Source organism: Alnus glutinosa, chromosome 4 (genome assembly GCF_958979055.1).
Source record: "Alnus glutinosa chromosome 4, dhAlnGlut1.1, whole genome shotgun sequence".
In the NCBI taxonomy this organism is placed as follows: domain Eukaryota; kingdom Viridiplantae; phylum Streptophyta; class Magnoliopsida; order Fagales; family Betulaceae; genus Alnus; species Alnus glutinosa.
The window spans coordinates 29,574,297-29,592,294 of NC_084889.1; the positions used below are offsets into that span (position 1 = coordinate 29,574,297).

A 17,998-nucleotide genomic window follows, 5' to 3' on the forward strand; every position below is an offset into this window, starting at 1 on the left:
CAAAAAAAATTAAGTTAAATACACGAGACATTAGCAACGATGTGTTGTCGCTAATTTGATTCAAATATATTATTTATGGATCATTTTAGCGACGACTATTCTAGTCGTCCCTAATAGTCAAGCATTAGAGGCGACTATGTTGTCACTAATAATGTCTGTTATTAGTGACAACATAGTCGTCGCTAATACTAGACTATTAGAGACGATTAGCGATGACTATTCTAATCGTTGTTAATAGTCAAATATTAGCGACGACTATTGTGGTCACTAATAAGATCTGTCATTAGCAACAACATAGTCGTCGCTAATACTTGACTATTAGTGACGACATATTCGTCGTCACTAATAGTCAAGTATTAGCGACGACTATTATGGTCCCTAATAACATGTGTTATTAGCGACCACAAAGTCGTCGCTAATAAGCTAAATATTGTCGCTAATACTTTTCACGTGGGAAAAAAATTACCGCCACAATAATAACGACGACATATTAGCGACGACAATTTTGTCGTCGCTGATGTTCAAACTTTTTTTGACATTAGCAACGACCCCAAAATGTCGTCGCTGATAAGTGCCTATTAGCGACGACTTGTGGGTCGTCACTAAAAAATTGGTCGTTGAAGACCATTTTTCTTGTAGTATATGATGCCTCGTGGTTCAAAAAAAAAAAAAAAATATATATATATATATATATATATATATATATATATATATATATATATATATATATATATATATGATGCCTCACCAAACTTGAAGCTACGTACAGCTTAATTAATTCCCCCGCCCCAGATACACCTGCTGATGAAGCAGATTAAATTAATACCTGGTACCGGATCGAGCCTTCATGATCACAACAAAATCAGAGTATGTTTCTGATTGTTCTTGGAATAAAATTCGTCTAACAACTACAGTCTCAAAAGTACTTTTGAGTTTTGAATATATTTAAAAAGTGAAAACGCTTTTCAAAACATTCACCAAACGACACCTATCAAGGTCTCGCCTAAACTTTTGTCAGTTTGTGCTGGTCTTCGCGGAAGAAATGTATTACCTATAATTAGTGTTATAATATTTAGCCCAAGTTTGTTTACCAAAAGATGTCATCATTCAGCCATATAAAAGTCCTTCACGCAATTGAAAAAGTCGCTTCAAATAGTGCATACTACTTTACCCCAAGTTTGTTTACCAAAAGATGTCAACCAGGCAACCATATAAAAGTCCTTCACGCAATACATTTAAAAAGTCACTTCAAATAGTGCATAATACTAACTAATTTTTATTTTTTATTTTCTATTTGATCCTCGCCGACAATGATAAGGAGTTTATTCATAAACTATTTTTGAAAATAACCTTTTAAAATATAGTATGTACAACATATACTTGTCGTAAATCTTTTTCAAAAACTTTTTTCTCAATTACATGTATTGAAAAGAGCAGTCTCATATCAATAAAATATTAATATCCTTTGTTATTCCACTATTGAATTTTTTTTGCCATTGCACATCCATGGAAACCGCATTCAAAATCAAAAAAGAAAAAAGAAAAAAGGGGTAAATAGATGGTTTTGAGGGGATCAAAACGTACAATTGATCACTTCAAGAGGATCAATCTCTAATTATCTTAGCAAAATTATGTTTCTTCTTCAATTAATTGTCATACGGCATCCACACTGAATTTCTATAATAAAGAAGGACTTAGTTAGATTTAAAAAAAAAAAAAAAAAGAAGAAGAAGAAGAATAAGAAGAAATTTAGGGCTTCCTACACCCATACCAAACTAGTTTTTTTTTTTTTTTTTTTGAAACACCATACCAAACTAGTTAAGATAGCAACTTGCCCAAAAAATAAATTCTTAATTAGAGAAATCAACTTATCCCAGTTGCATAATTTCAATTAGTAACTTTTTATTAAGTCATTCTTAATGATTTAATTAGTTCTTGACCGTTGACTTGTGCATAGTAATGAGGGATCGAGATTTCTTTGAATTTTGTTTGAATTTTTTTAATTCGAGTAGAAAATAAGAAATGGAACCTCGTTTATGTGTTCGAACAAGGGATAAGGATCCTCTCTAGGTTAGGATTTAAAATTGGTGCATCTGATAGTGTACATGATTTCACATTATTTAATTCTTTTTAAAAGACGTGCAAATGTTAACTTTATATACACCGTTAGATACATCAACTTTAAATCATAACAATGAAATGAATACCATTTATTTCATTTGAAATGAAAAACATCCTATTCTCCAAACAAATAAGCCTCCTACTCGAAAGCTCAAAATTCCTCTCTCATTTCTTGCCCGAATTACAACTTGAAATCACTTATAAAACTCAATCTAATCTAGTAAGGAACCAGTGTGAGAATTAGCACTCATTTAAAACTAATATAATTTATCCACATAATGTGTACATGACTTCCTAACTATTCGGAATGTTACAATCTCTTTCACTTAAATTATTGACGTTCTCATCAAGGCTCGGCATGCAATATCGCAGCCCAACACCATAAAGTGTTACTAGGTTAATCTACTACTATTAATCACGATTTCAAAAAAAAATGTTAGCCATATTTACACTATTACTAAAAAATAGAAGTCAAAATTACAATTAAAGCTTATTAAAATCACTTATAAAAAAAAAAAAAATCAATATGAAACTTAACACTTATACAATACTTTAGCAAATCTATCTACTCAATCAGGGAAGGAACTACATAGGCCCTTGGGGATAGTAGGCCCCTAAAAGTTTAAATCTTAGAAAATAAAATTCTTCTAAATTATATATTTTTTGTAAGCCTTCAAAATTATTTTTTTACCCCCTCATTCAAACCCTCCCCCCCCCCCCCAAAAAAAAAAAAACCTTCTAAAAAAAAATGTATATATTTATATGTTATGACATTCAATTGTCTTAATTAACTACATTAAAAAATAATTGTCTTAATTAACAACATTAAAAAAAATTGTCTTAATTAACGACTTTTATCGATATATTATTAAAATGATTGACAAAAATTAGTTATAGTCAAATAATTGAATGGTAGAAAGGTTATTAACGACGTAAGTATGTGACGATAATTCCCTGCATATATCTCAAATAATTAAATTTTATTAATAAATTTAACGAAACCATTTTATAAATTGGATATGAGAAAGACGTTCTTAAAAAAATAAAAGAGTGTAAGTACCAAAAAATAAAAAGAAGGCTTTCAAAATTGGATATTTTCTACCAAATTATTGGCTTGGAAAAAAAAAAAATCTTCTAACCTATTCTATTGAACTGATATGTATCTTTAAAGTATATGAGCACGTTTGTTAACAACTTTGTTTTAGGTGTTTTAATTTTTGTTTTCAAGTAAAGACAATAACACACAATACAAAACAAAAAACAAGAGTAACATTGTCATTTAGTAAACTGTAATACGACTGCCAATGAGTGCCCTATGCTAGAACTGTCAAGGGCTTGGGATCCCTTGCACAGTTCGAGACCTTTGTCTTATGATAAAGGAAAAGAGACCCAATTTTGTCTTCCTGATGGAGACAAAGCAGCGTAAAGAGTATTTACAAAAGATCAGAAAAAAGATGGGCTTTGAAGGTTGCTTCACTGTGGAGCCAGTTGGTAAAAGTGGAGGTTTGGCTTTATTGTGGAAGGAAGTTAAAGAGGTGGTAATCCTCAACTATTTGCAAAGACATATTTCTGCAAAAATTTCAGAAGCTGGATCAGATTTGCCATGGTTTTTCACTGGTTTTTATGGCCATCCAGAACGGCACAAAAGAGAGGCTTCTTGGCAAATTCTGCACCATTTAAGCTCCCTGTTCCCTCAGAACTGGCTGTGTGCGGAGGATTTTAATGATATTGTGGAGCCCGGGAAGAAGGTGGGAGGATCCACATGTAGCAATGGTCATTTGGACAAATTTCGTGACATGCTTCACCAATGCAATTTGGGTGACCTTGGGTACAGGGGCCCCAAATTTACCTGGAGTAACAAACGTGATTCGGAGGAGTTCATTAAGGCAAGACTAGATCGTGCTTTGGCTACCCCGGATTGGACCAGTAGATTTATTGATGTCTTTGTAGAGGTTCTTGTGACATGCAGCTCGGATCACAAACCTCTATGGATTAGTTTTGCCTCAAATCTTCGAAAGAGGAGAGGACAAAGACCATTCAAATTTGAAGCCTGCTGGAACCTAGATGATGAGAGCCTAAAAATTGTTAAAGATGCTTGGGAAGTTACGGTGGATGCTGAGGGTGCAATGGAAGAGACAACAAAGAAGTTGATGCTTTGTGAGAGAGCTTTAACTGGCTGGAGCTCCTTTAAATATGGAAACATAAGTCGCACCATCCAATCGCTTTTAAAGCAGTTGAAGATCTTGCAGCTCAATGAGAACCCTACCAATGTAAGGGAGATCCAGGCGCTGTAGCAGAAGATTGACGGGCTACTAGAGATGGAAGATGTTCGATGGAAGCAGAGAGCAAAACGACATTGGTACAAGAGTGGAGATCGTAATACCCAGTTCTTTCATGCTTGGGCAAATCAGGCGACGACAAAATTCAATTGACAATATTATTGATCTGGAAGGTCGGATGTGGGCAGGTCAAGAAGGGTTGGGGAAGGCTTTTTCAGACTATTATCAACATCTTTTTTCCACAGAAGGGGTGGTCGGGCTGGATGAATGTCTCTCAACTGTTAGTCCAAAAGTTTCTCCTGAAATGAATGCGCTTCTGCTGAAGCCATTTCTTCCTGAAGAAATAGACCATGCTCTAGCTCAAATGAGCCCGTTGAAGGCCCCGGGACCAGATGGATTTGGTGTTTCTTTCTTTCAAAAACATTGGCAGACGGTTGGAGACTCGGTTAGAACAGCAGCTCTGGATTTTCTGAACAATGGTATTCTTCCACCTTCTGTCAATACTACTTTTCTTGCTCTGATTCCCAAAAGCTCTCCTGCTTCTTCTGTCACTGGCCGATTAGCCTCTGTAATGTTCTTTATAAAATTATGGCAAAAGTGTTGGTGAACAGATTCAAACAGGTGCTTCCATCAGTGATATCCTCCCACCAGAATGCCATCGTTCCTGGTCGGTTAATTTCAGACAACATTTTAGTGGCATATGAGGCGCTCCATACCATGCACACTCGAATGCAAGGGAAAAAAAGGATACATGGCCATAAAGCTTGACATCAGCAAGGCCTGTGACAGGGTGGAGTGGGATTATCTTGAGGCAATTATGCATAAACTAGGGTTTGCAGGCCCCTGGATTAATCGTATCATGCAATGTGTAAAGTCAGTCTCCTATTCGGTACTTATCAATGGTACCCCTTATGGGCGGATCACTCCCACAAGGGGAATTAGGCAAGGGGATCCCCTCTCCCCCTACCTCTTTCTTTTATGTGCTGAAGGTTTATCTGCCTTATTGGGAAAAGCTGAAGATGAAGGGCTAATATCGGGAGTCCCTATTGCGGCAAGGGGTTATAAACTGAGTCACCTCCTCTTCGCCGATGACAGCCTTCTCTTTTGTAGGGCGAACTCGATGGAGTGGGATAACGTAATGAGTTTGTTGACGAAGTATGAGAAAGTATCGGGACAAAAGCTCAATAGTCAAAAAACTTCTATCTTCTATAGCCGGAAAACGAGTGCTGATTTCAAAGAATTCATTGCTGCCTCTGCTGGTCTTCAAGCGTCCTCCAATCTTGATAAATATTTGGGACTCCCGGCTTTGTTAGGGAAATCGAAGACCTGCTCTTTTGCTAATATAAGAGGTAGAGTACATAAAAGGCTTGAAGGGTGGAAGGAGAAATTTCTTTCTCAAGCGGGAAGAGAGATCCTCATTAAGGTGGTTGCTCAAGCTATACCTACGTATAGCATGAGCATTTTCAAACTTCCAAAAGCCCTCTGCCGGTCCCTAAATTCCATGATGAACTGCTTTTGGTGGGGACGGAAGCAAGATGAGAGAGGCACATGTTGGAAAAGTTGGACAAGCCTGGGGGTAGCAAAGAAGAAAGGGGGGATGGGCTTCAGAGACTTGGAGATTTTCAATCTTGCTCTGCTTGCAAAGCAAGGCTGGAGACTCATTCAGCAGCCGGATTCTTTGCTGTCAAGGATTATGTGCGAGAAATTCTATCCAAATTCTTCCTTTTTGCAGGCTTTGTTGGGGCATAACCCATCATATGCTTGAAGAAGTATTTTTGCTTCAAAGGATATTTTGGAAAAGGGTTTGCAGTGGAGGATCGGTAACGGGACTAGTACCAAAATTTGGGGGGATCAGTGGCTCCCAATCTCAGGCAAAAGGCTCATTTATAATCCAGCAACGGGGCTAGATCTTAACACCCGGGTTTGTTCGCTTATTGATCGACATTCGGGGGGATGGAAATACCCTCTTCTCCAAGCTCTATTCTTTAAGGAGGAGGTTGATTTAATTAGAGGTATTGCTCTGAGTCCCTTGAACCAACCGGATCGATTTGGGGGGCATGAAGAATGGACTCTTCTCTGTGAGAAGCGCCTATCATTTAGAGCAGCAGCATCGGAGCCAAGCAGTAGGGGAAAGCTCATCTCAGTAAGAGAATTCTGAATTTTGGACGTGGTTGTGGAGTTTGAAAGCACCAGGGACCCTAAAGAATTTTGTTTGGAGGGTAGCCCATGATCTCCTACCAACCAGAGAAGTGTTGTTTCGAAGGCATGTCACTGAAAATCCTTTTTGCCCTATCTGTTCGAGGGAGCAGGAGTCTATTTTCCACATCCTTTGGCAGTGTAGCTCCTCTATGGCAGTTTGGCAGGAGGGATGTAGAAGGGTGCAGAAATTATCTCAGGAGGAAACGGATGGGAGAGGATTTCTACTACAGTTACGTGCAAGACTCAATGGAGAAGAGCTTCTAGAAACCCTAATCTTGGCTCGTCTAATTTGGCTAAGACGAAACTCTTTTATCTTCAATCGATCCTTCTCGGACCCAGCCTCCATAATTTCTCATGCCCAGGACATAATGTCAACTTTCACTAAGGTCCATTTTTGGTCTCTAGAGAGTGGATTGCCTCACTCACAGCCTCGATGGGAAAGGCCTCCGTTAAGTTGGAAGAAAATTAATTGGGATGCAACGGTGGAGATATCAAATAGGAGGGTTGGCATAGGACTGGTGGTGCGAAATGGTGCTGGTGAAGTGGAAGCTACTTTAACAGTGTGTATCCCTTTTGTCACTGATCCAACGTTGGCTGAAGCTCTAGGGGCTTGGCATGCCCTTCTGTTTTGCAGGCAGCAGAGGTATACCCATGTGATACTGGAAGGGGACTCCCAGGAGGTGGTGAAGGCACTGAGGAAGGATGGCCCTTGTTGGACGAGTTACGGCCAGATTATTGAAGATACCCCGATCCTGTTTCCAGTTCATCAATCCGTTGAAAGTAAATTTTGTTAGGCGAGAGGCAAATCGTGCTGCACATGTAATGGCAAAATATGCAGTTGGTTCTCAACTCAATCATGTTTGGATGGGGGAGTGTCCTCCTCTTATCCGTAGTATTGTAGTCTCTGAGACATCTGTTGACGATTAATGAGATGAGCTCTTCCATTCAAAAAAAAAAATAAAAAATAAAATTAGCCATTAGATCATCTCTTTTACAATAAAATAAATAAATAAATAATGACTGATTTTTTATTGTCACATCATTTCAATTGTATGTAAGTTGTATAATAATCTACTAAACAAAATTACTCACAAAACACTACTCAAAACACAAAGAATAATGTTATTTAAGATTGCTACATGATTGTCATACAACTAACCAGGATGATGTGACAGTGAAAATTAATCATTGGATCAGTATTTGGTAAAAAATAAACTAATGGCTAATTTTCACTATTACATCATCCTAGTTATAGGACAGTTTACTAAATAGCATTTACCCAAACAAACAAAATAAAAAGTTTTTACCAATATGTCATATTACAACACTTTTTCAATTTTTTTTTTTTTAGAAAGAAAAAATAAAAAGAAAAAAAAAACATATGAATAAATATGCCCTATTATTCTCATGCATGCACATTTAAAGGGATTTGGATCTCTAATAATTTATTGGCCGAATTATTAGCAATCAAGTTAATAAATGTAAGAGAACTCTTATATGACTCACTTACCTAATCAAGTTGGCTAGATAGATAAATCTGTTAAAAAATTTCACATTTTTTGCTCAAATTACTACGGGTATGATTGGGTAACACATTTTTTTTTTTTTTACTATTATTATTATTATATCTTATTATTTTTGAAATACATGTTTGGTTTGTTTTGCTAAATTTAAATTCTACTCAAGTTTTATTCAAATTTTTTCAATTTTGTCTCAAATTTTATAAACCATCGAAACATAATTTTAAAAAATAAAATTTTTCGATATTCACAATTTTAAATATAATAAAAAAACTGCACACACAAACGTGCCTCAAGAATTGAGCAACAAAATTATTGAACATGTTTATCCATTTGAAATTATTCCTCTCTCTTACACCCCCACTTGTCCGTGTGCATAATAATATGAATAATTAAGGGAACTTTTTTGTTTTTTTTTCCTCCGAGAAATAATTAAGCTTAAGAGTATTTCCATCATTTTACGTATAAAAAACACATATTCTGTATGATTTAATGAGATTGACTAATGGTGAGGGTTTTTTTTTTTGCAAGAAAATGGCAGTTAATTTGATGAGGTTGATGTCACATGTGGGTAGTTCATGAGAGCTATTTATAAATGAGTGTTATGTGAGGGGGGAAAAGATAATTAACCATAAATTTATGTAGTATAATATCTTAATTTTTTTAAAAGATCTCGGTCCATTTATGCTTATAGACAAAATTTACGTGACATTTGGTTTTCATAATCTAACATTCTCTGGGTATTCACATTCTCATGAATGTGATGCTTGGAAATATGGATTCTCATAAATTTAACCATTCTCATATTTGGAAATGATTAATAATCTTATAGGATTCATGTGAATATGAGGTTTCCATGTTTGATTTAGTCCAAGGCATCGTGTTAAAAATATTTGTTCTTTTCAAAATATCATTAAGTTTATCTCTTTCATTGCATAAGCCCGTTTGATATAATTATTTAAAAATTTAATAAAAAATGATGGGGAAGAAAAACTACATATAAATTGTCCATACTACTTGAAATTTGATTTATTTTATTTTACTTTTATCTACAACCAAATAAAACTTGTTCATTTCTTTTTTTTTTTTTTTGGAATAAAATAGTTCCTCACTTTTATATACATATTTTATATTTATTTCAATTTTTTTTTTTTTTTTTAATAAAGTAGTTCCTCGCGTTTGTATACAAATTTTACAATGGCCACAATCAAACCTCAAAAAATACATGGCGCCTTATTAACAAAAACATATGATACATGAATATTCTTGTAGTTTAAAAGAAAGAAAACATTTTCAAGACCAATGGAATGTGAATTTCCACCTCGCTATAAGGAAATCCACATTCCCATCAAAAGATTTGGCATAGGTACTGTAAAAGAAAAAAAAAAACCTACAATACCTATGCTATAATTTTTTAAAAGGGATCAGATTGAATTTCTGTTGAACCCATAAAAAAACTACATCATAAATGTTATTTTATTTTATTTATTTATTTATTTTTTTATAGCACTCGAGGATTCCTAAGAATCCTAAAAGATTAGCCACATCCATATACACCCCCAATAGTTCTTATTGAATTTTGATCACTTTTGGCTATGTTTTGAAAATTGGAATAGGACTTGAAATGAAAAAGATGCTTAAATTTTGTTTTGTTATATTTAATATCTAATATAATAAACCGTTAACTCTGAATTTCAAAGCAAAGAAACCTCGGAGTTCCACCAATAGGGAAGCAACGTATTGAAATGGGAAAAAAGAAAAAAGGAAGATGCTTAGCAAATGCCAAAGGGCGGTCCATGTGGGGATGCAATTTGCGTCGGGCCGGCTGGCCTCACCAACAACGCATAGTACGTACCATCCCAAGCAAGCGGCCAATCACGCCTGTCGCCAAGGCAAGGACTTGTGAAAGGCAAGTCACTTACTCTACACATATTAATACATATATATTGCCTTATTGTCTAAGCAACTGGGAGTAACGGAGTTTTCAAAGTCTTCTCTTTTTAGCCCCGTTTAGTAATCCCTCCCCTCCCTTCGTTCCTCCCTTTCCCGTTCAGAGCCAAGCGTAGACATGGGTTATGAATTTTCTTGCTTGAGTTGGTCTCTTTGAGCGGCACCGTCTCAGTTTGCACGCCTTTCACGCAGCTTACAACTCCGTACTGGGAATTCAGTATCAAACAGAACAGGTATGTAAAGGTTGCAACTTTTTTTTTTTTTATTTTGTTTGTAGTTTTGTATCACTGTTTTGAGTTATTTTTTTTGTTCTACAAGTCTATTTCCATTCTTCCTTGCACTTTTTTGTTGTTGTTGTTGTTGTTGTTAGTTTTCTGGAATTTGGACGTACGGAATGTGTTATTCTCACATACATACACATGGCCATTCAATTTTGACTGATGGGTGATCAGCCACCGCCTTATGTGAATCTGATTGTGTAGTGGTGTACTGTGGATACTGTTTCTTGTGGAGCTTAATGAACCTAATGGAAAATGGGCTTAATCGGAACTAAGCTGATGAAGCTGCTATTGTTGGTCTCAGTCATATAGATTAATTTGTAGCTAATGGGAAAATTTCATTGTAGAAGTAGGGGAAGATCTTGATTTATGGAAATGAAAAACTGGGTGTAGGTTTTTTGGGTGAGACTAAATGCTTACAGGAATGGTTAGAGTAGTGGAGGAGGGGGTGTCAATAGAAAGGCTAAGTTAGTCTGCAGAGTGGACGATGGCCACATGAAGGATAAGAATAATCAAGAGAGCTTCACGAGGAACCAAAACTCTGAGAAAAAGAACCCCTTAGGGAGACTGATTTTTACTATTATTTTTTTAAAATTTTTGTTCCTTTTAATCTCATGTATTTTTGGGTGTTCTAAATTCGTTTTAATGTAAGACGTACAATTGACCAAGTCAATGTTCTCCAATGGTCAGATACATCATGGAAAATGTACTTTAGTAGTTGTGAAGAAGGCAACTACATTTTTCAGCTCATGAATTCTCTTCTGTAATAAAGGCATAATAAAGGTGATTCTGTAAAGTGCATAACTCTGCTGGTGTATCGACATTCCAAATCACTTCTACCAAAAAAATGAACTACCTGATCCCTACTCTTTCTTGTTCGTTTATGAGGTGATGATTCTAAAAATCCATTTGTTAGGAGAAATCCCCTCTCAACCAAACACACCACGACGAACACAAGAAAAAAGAAAAAGAAAAAGGAACAGTAAGGAAATACAAAGCAAAACATAGAGATTAATATGGTCCCTCAATGTGAGGTATGTCTACTGGTTACACCCATGTTCCATTATAAGGCAAAAAAGAGAGTACACAAGTTATCGTTTATGGCAGCTAATAATGATATAAATAGCCCCACACATTTAGGGTTCATGTGAGCAAGAAAACTACCAAAATGCCTCCACATGATTTTGGTCAACAATATTCGACCCCCAAACCTCTAGGCCAACTGTCGCTAACTAAACATCAGACTCCTACAAGCACAACACCATCAAGTTGGTGTTTTCCCGAGCTTGACTACCCGCCGTTCTGCTTATCTAATGCTTGAGGTGGGCTTATACATTTTATTCACAATGGTACGACTGACATACTCTAAAGGTTTCTGGCTTCTTCACTTAAACACTATTGTGTTACTCTTGTTTCCTGAATTGGGCTTATGTTAGCTGATGCTGGAAGAGTTTATAGGGAAGTGTTTTATCTCCTGATTGCAGTGTTAATAACAGATGTTGAGTTGAAGTTAAATTTGTATGCCATAGGTCTATTGATAATCATAATCATGTCTTTATGAAACATATATTATTTTCACTAGAGACTATCCTCTAGCTGTGATTATAATTTTTGTCCTCAAAGTTTATTATTTATGTTCTTTTCCTTGTTTGTTTCCTTAAAAAACAAGAACATTTTTTTTGAGCATATTATGAAAAATGAAAATTAAGTTTCCAAAAAGGAAAAACAAGATTAGAGCTTATATTCTTCTTCTTAGAGCTTATTATTATTATTATTTTTAGAATGTGGGGACTTCTGTGTTTTATTTAATCATGTATTTATGAAACACATATTATATTTCACTAGAGACTATCCTCTATCTACGACTATAAATTTTGTTCTCAAAGTTTATTATTTTAATTTTTTTTATAAGTAATCGAAATATTATTAAAAGTGAAAAACGCAACCCTAGTACACATGAAATATACAAGAGAAAAAATCTAGTTAGAAGGAGAAAAGAGAACAAAAAAATCATGAAAATTCAGCACATTAGGAAAGACAAATGTAGCTGTCCAAAGGTAAAGAGTATTGAAGAAAAAAGACTTAAGTTCCATCACCACCCTCGAAACTTCTATCATTTATTTCTCTCTAAAGAACCACAAATGGCAGGAAGACACCATCTTCCATATAGCTGTACTCTGAGTACTACCAAATAGCCTCCTCCAACAAGCAAACAAGTAAGTCTACTACACATCTAGGCATAACCCAAGACAACCCACCACGATTGAAAATAGCTTTCCATAATGCACAAGCAACCTCACAATGGAAAAGAAGATGATCTGCAGACTCCCTGTCCTTCTTGCATATACAACACTAATCAACCACAATGACGTGCCATTTTTTTAAAGTTATCCATGGTAAGGATCTTCTCTAGTACGGCTGACCAAGTAAGGAAAGCCGCTCTCAAAGGAGATTTATTCCGTCAAATACTCTTCCAAGGGAAGGGAGTGCCATCCTTACGAACAGGGACACTGTAGAAGGATCTAATATTGAACAACCATTTTTTTGGACATGACCCAACAAAGCTTGTCTTCACCTCCCTGTCTCACCCTCAATGAGTACAAAAAATTGAAAAACGAAGCAAGGATATCTACCTCCTAATCATGAGCCGCTCTAATAAAGCTTACATTCCACTGAAGGGAAGCCAGTAGAAAGCTCCAAATGAAACGCTACGAAAGCATCCTTTCACGCAAGCAATACTATATAGATCCGGAGAAGCTTCCTTAAGGGCTTTATCCCCACACCAAAGGTCACGCTATAATTTAATTTTGGAGCCATGTCCTACCTTAAATTTAGCAACACTAGAAAACATCCCTAAGCCCCTCCAGAAAAGCTTATTTTTCTAAAAAAAATAAGAACAGTTTTTTAGCATAAATTAGGTTGCCGAAAAGGAAAAACAAGATTAGTGCTTTCTTCTTCTTCTACTTCTTGTTTTTAGAATATGGGAGCATCTGTGTTATAATTTATTCACCATGTAGGATAACCTCATACTTTGTCCCAAGTAGTGGGCTGAAGGCAAAATATGTTCTCCTGAATTCCTGCATATGTGATCTTATATGTCGTTGAAAAAAATATTGTTGAACAAGAGAAAGAGCAAGAATTGAAAAATTGCATTTGTTACATGAGATAAAACAAAAAAAAATGGAGAAGTTTTGTGACAATCTTGAGTAAGCACTATAGATTGTGAGGGTTGAATGAATAGCCTTAGGAATATAGTGTTGTTTTCATCTTTTTGGGGATGTGGCATTTGATTTTTTGGAAAGGCGAAGGGGTTAAGGAACTGAATCTCATATATGACATAGACAAAAACATCTTTTTTTAGATGAACCAAAACTTTATAGAACAAGAACAACCACAATTACACGCCAGAATCAAATCTGGTCCACATCCACAAAACAGGACTCACAGGGAAGCACATAGCAGAACCCCAACTAGCAAACCCCTACTGCATCAAAGCTAGCAGTATACAACAATCAACTACCCAACAGAAATCAAACAGGTTACAACAAGGAATGAAGCTTCCACCTATACTCCAACTCTAAACAACAAGAGTTTATCTTCTTGTTTAGACAAAAACATCTTGTGGTGGCATGACTGATATATTTCTGGCCATGCACTATGAAAGCAAATTACTTACTAAAGTCTCTCGCGAATTCTTTTTTTTTTTTTTTTTTTTTAATTTTATTTTCTATTTTTGTGGATTGAAATTAACTTTTGTTTGATAAGTAATAATTCATTAAAAAGCGCAAAGGGGTGCAACTCTAGTACACTGGAAGCATACAAAAGAGCCCATAATCAGAGGAAATAAACGAACATGAAAGTAAAAAATCAGCAAACGACATACGACCCGGGCTATGCGCTGACACCCACAGATATAACATATTAAGCACAATTCTACAAAGAGCCCCAACCGTAACCTCCACATCCTCAAAAAGCCTATAATTTCTCTCACACCACAAGCCCCACAAAACACATAAAGGAACCTGCTTCCAAATACGGATAACAAAAACACGACCTAGCAAGGTACCCCAATCACTCAATAAATCCAAGACACTACTAGGCATAACCCACTCCACCCCGAACAAGCTATAAAAATAACTCCGAACAACCCGTGCCACGTCACAATGAAGAAGAAGGTGATCAACGGATTCCCCATGCTTCTTACACATAACACACCACTCTACCACCACAATACCACACCTATGTAAATTGTCATGTGTTAAAATCTTTCCTAAAGCCGCTGTCCAAATAAAGAACGCCACCCGTTTTGGAGCTTTAACACGCCATATACCCTTCCAAGGAAAATAAGCCGCCTTGTGACAAACTAATGCTTTATAAAAAGTCTTCACTGCAAAATTCCTCTTCTTAGAAAGATTCCACACAACCCTATCAACCTCTCCGTGCCGAATCCTAATAGACTATAACTATTCATAGAAGGACATCACCATCTCCACCTCCCAATCTTGAGCATAATGCGTAAAGAGAACATTCCAATGAGCCACACCTCCTACCACAGACAAATTACCTACCACAGACAAATTATCCACCACCCAAGCATTCGGAAAAACGAGCAATAGAGTACAAAGCTGGATAGCATAGCTTGAGAGGCCTGTTCCCACACCATAAATCATGCCAAAAGTGAATATGAGACCCCTTTTGTGGATTGAAATTAACATTGTTTGGAATCCCAAAAAAAGAATCAATGGTACTAGTGCCTTAACTGACATGTATTTACCTAGTGTTCTTTTAGTTATTAATTGTTGAGCCACTAGATGGTGGCTCTCCCCTCTCCCACTTGTAGTCCTGATAAGCTTAATTTCCTATGTTAATTTGGAAGTCAATCAGGTGAATGTTTCTAAATTTAAACTACAAGCTTAACAAAATAAATAATATTTTTATGGTCCACCAAATTTTATCCGGAATGTGTTTCTCTTCCTTGCATCAATATAATAAAGTTATACCTATCTGGAATAGTTACCAAGGCTTTAAATTTCAAAAATATGAGAGATATCGGAGTTGTCTGGCAAAGATGATACAATATCAGGCTAATTTTTTGCGGCCACCAATATTTGATTATTTTATTCGTTTGATGTTTTCTGATAGATTTTTTATTTTTTCTGCTTTATTGGCCGGTAAACTTGGTATATCACCAGATATGTTTCATTTTATTTTCCTAGAATTTTCATATGTTTTTCACAATATTTATGATATTTTTGTAAATATTTTCTGATATTTTGTGGATAAATATGTTATCTCAGCCGATACATTTCTGAACAATAGTTTAAATATCATTCTTGTTTGTCATGACTGGTACCAATAGAGTGCGAGATATTGAGATATATTAGCAATATTTTAAACTGTGATTGCTACTGACATTTGAACTTTGGATCTTTCTCCTGCTACCCCTTCTGCTTCCTTTATTTAAAAATTTCTGGAGTTATATTAAATTTTCGCTTTCAAAATTAATGCAGCGGTAGCACATGTATATATGCATTCTGAATATTTATTTTATACTTTTTTTTTTTTTTTTTGCAGATCTAGTCAATGAAAGATGGCTGGTTTTGAGAAAGACGATATACCTATGCTTTCAGACACAAATGGGCAGTCATCGCACGAGCATGTGGATTCCCAATTCCAGAAATTGGCATACAGGACAAGGAGTGCATCAATTTCCATTCCTATGAACTCAGTGGAATCCTATGAAAGTGAAACTATCCATGTGGGTCATACTGGTCCATTACGTAGTGAAAGAAGAACTCCATTCACACAGATGAGTGGTCCATTATATGTTGGCCGTAAACCTGAAAATCTTTTCCGGCCAAATCAAGCTATAGCAGGATGCAAAACGGTGGAACCTTTGAAGGGAAACTTTCCTTCTTCGAATGGAAAGGATCCGGATGATTGGCCGCATGACATCTACACGGGCAAAAATGAACATTTACTGAGGTCTGGACAGTTGGGGATGTGCAATGATCCTTATTGCACAACTTGCCCGACATATTATGACAATTTCAAAGCAGCTCAACAAAAGAACTCAAAAGGTTCATCTGTATTAGATACTAAGGTGTTTTTTCTTTCTTAACCTAAAGGGTGTTCTTTCTGTCTTATCCTAGACATTTACTACAAAATATTTCATGTGGCCTTGTATTATATGCTTTTTTTGTCCGGTTTGTTACCACATGCTTGCATCATAGCTAAAAAATTCACTCTTGATATCTACCTTGTTGCATAGATTTTGAGTTTGATGCTGCTTCTGTCACATAATAGATTTCCTCCCTCAAGAAGCTTGATATAAATAGCAAGAATCTTTCTTGTAATTCATTAATTATTTTCTTTTAAATTTGTTTCAACTGTTTGTGTGAGCCATATTTGCCATTCGTGGTCCGTGCTCTGTATGTGGCTCTGTGGAATGATGTTCACACCTAATTTTCTTAGTTATACAATTCCTAGCATCTGCCATTTTCAGATTGAGATGTCAAATCCTATCCATACATCTGACATTCAGCTCCTAGATGGTAAACCTAAAAGATTTCCATAAATGATTTTCAACATGCATTCACCTAGGCATAGAAACGGCATTCATTTAATTGAGATATTATGGTTACAAAATAAAGAACTTGAGGGCCCAGAAGAGATAAACCTTCAATTAAATCATCTTCAACACATTAACAAATGCCCTGGTCAAAATTATGTTGTTATATATGTTAATCACCAATTATATATGTTATACTGTGTTTTACACAGTATTCAAAGTAAGTTAGCTTTGATGAAAATAGGTCCTGCTGACAAACCAAACTGCGTAATCTCAAAGAAAGGAGTATATACTAGTGCTGAAACATGGAATGCTATTCATACAAAGCATGCTGAAGTGAATTGGTGGAGGTTGGTATGGTTTCCTCTTGCAATTCCAAGACATGCCTTTATATTGTGGCTTGCAATTAGGAATAGCTTAACGATGGGGGAGAGGTTACCAAGTTGGGGATATAAAGGAGACATTTTATGTCCTTTCTGTAGAGTATGTACAGAGGGCAGGGACCATGTGTATCAGTGTGGATTCAGTAAAAAAATTTAGGGGGAAGTTTTGAAGAAATTTTCAGTTGTGAATCCTTAAACACTTGTGAAGAAGTTATGGAGTGGGGGGTAACAAAGCTCTAAGGAAAAAGTTTGAAGATCACATTGTGCAAATTAGCATTGGGGGCAGTAGTATATCATATATGCAGGCAAAGGAATGATATAAATTATAAAGCATGTCAATATGGTGAAAACAGAGGAGCAAATTCTTAAGGGGATTGATTGGGAAATTAGGAGTTCGTGATGGGAGCAGGAAGATTCAAGAAGTTGTGCTATAAATGGGGGATTCAAGACGAGGTTCTCTGGATCGTCATCCTCATGGGGGTTTGGAGATTCCTTCTCCGGGGGGGGGGGGGGGGGGGATTTTGCAGCCCCAGGGGTGTCTCCTGCTCTTCCGGCGCCGGCACCGGTGCCGGTTGTTCCAGGGGTTTTTCCGGTGCCGTTTTCCTTATTGGGGGGAGGGTCTAGCTGTTTGAAGGTAGTTCCTAGCTGGGTTACTGCCCCTAAGCTTTTCGGATTTCCCTCCTCGCCGGCTCAGGCC

General features: G+C 36.3%; 1 protein-coding gene across 3 annotated transcripts in view; it reads left to right on the forward strand.

The window, feature by feature from the left end:
- The first annotated feature begins 10,079 nt into the window (after window positions 1-10,079).
- Window positions 10,080-17,998, forward strand: part of LOC133867387 (probable cyclic nucleotide-gated ion channel 20, chloroplastic) — a 66,729-nt gene continuing 58,810 nt past the window's right edge. For all 3 annotated transcript variants that reach the window (XM_062304126.1, XM_062304129.1, XM_062304128.1), the window contains exons 1-2: window positions 10,080-10,302; window positions 15,922-16,450. In XM_062304126.1, coding sequence (XP_062160110.1) covers window positions 15,938-16,450 — 513 coding nt within the window. In that variant the 5' untranslated portion in view covers window positions 10,080-10,302; window positions 15,922-15,937. The remainder of the gene's footprint in view (window positions 10,303-15,921; window positions 16,451-17,998) is intronic.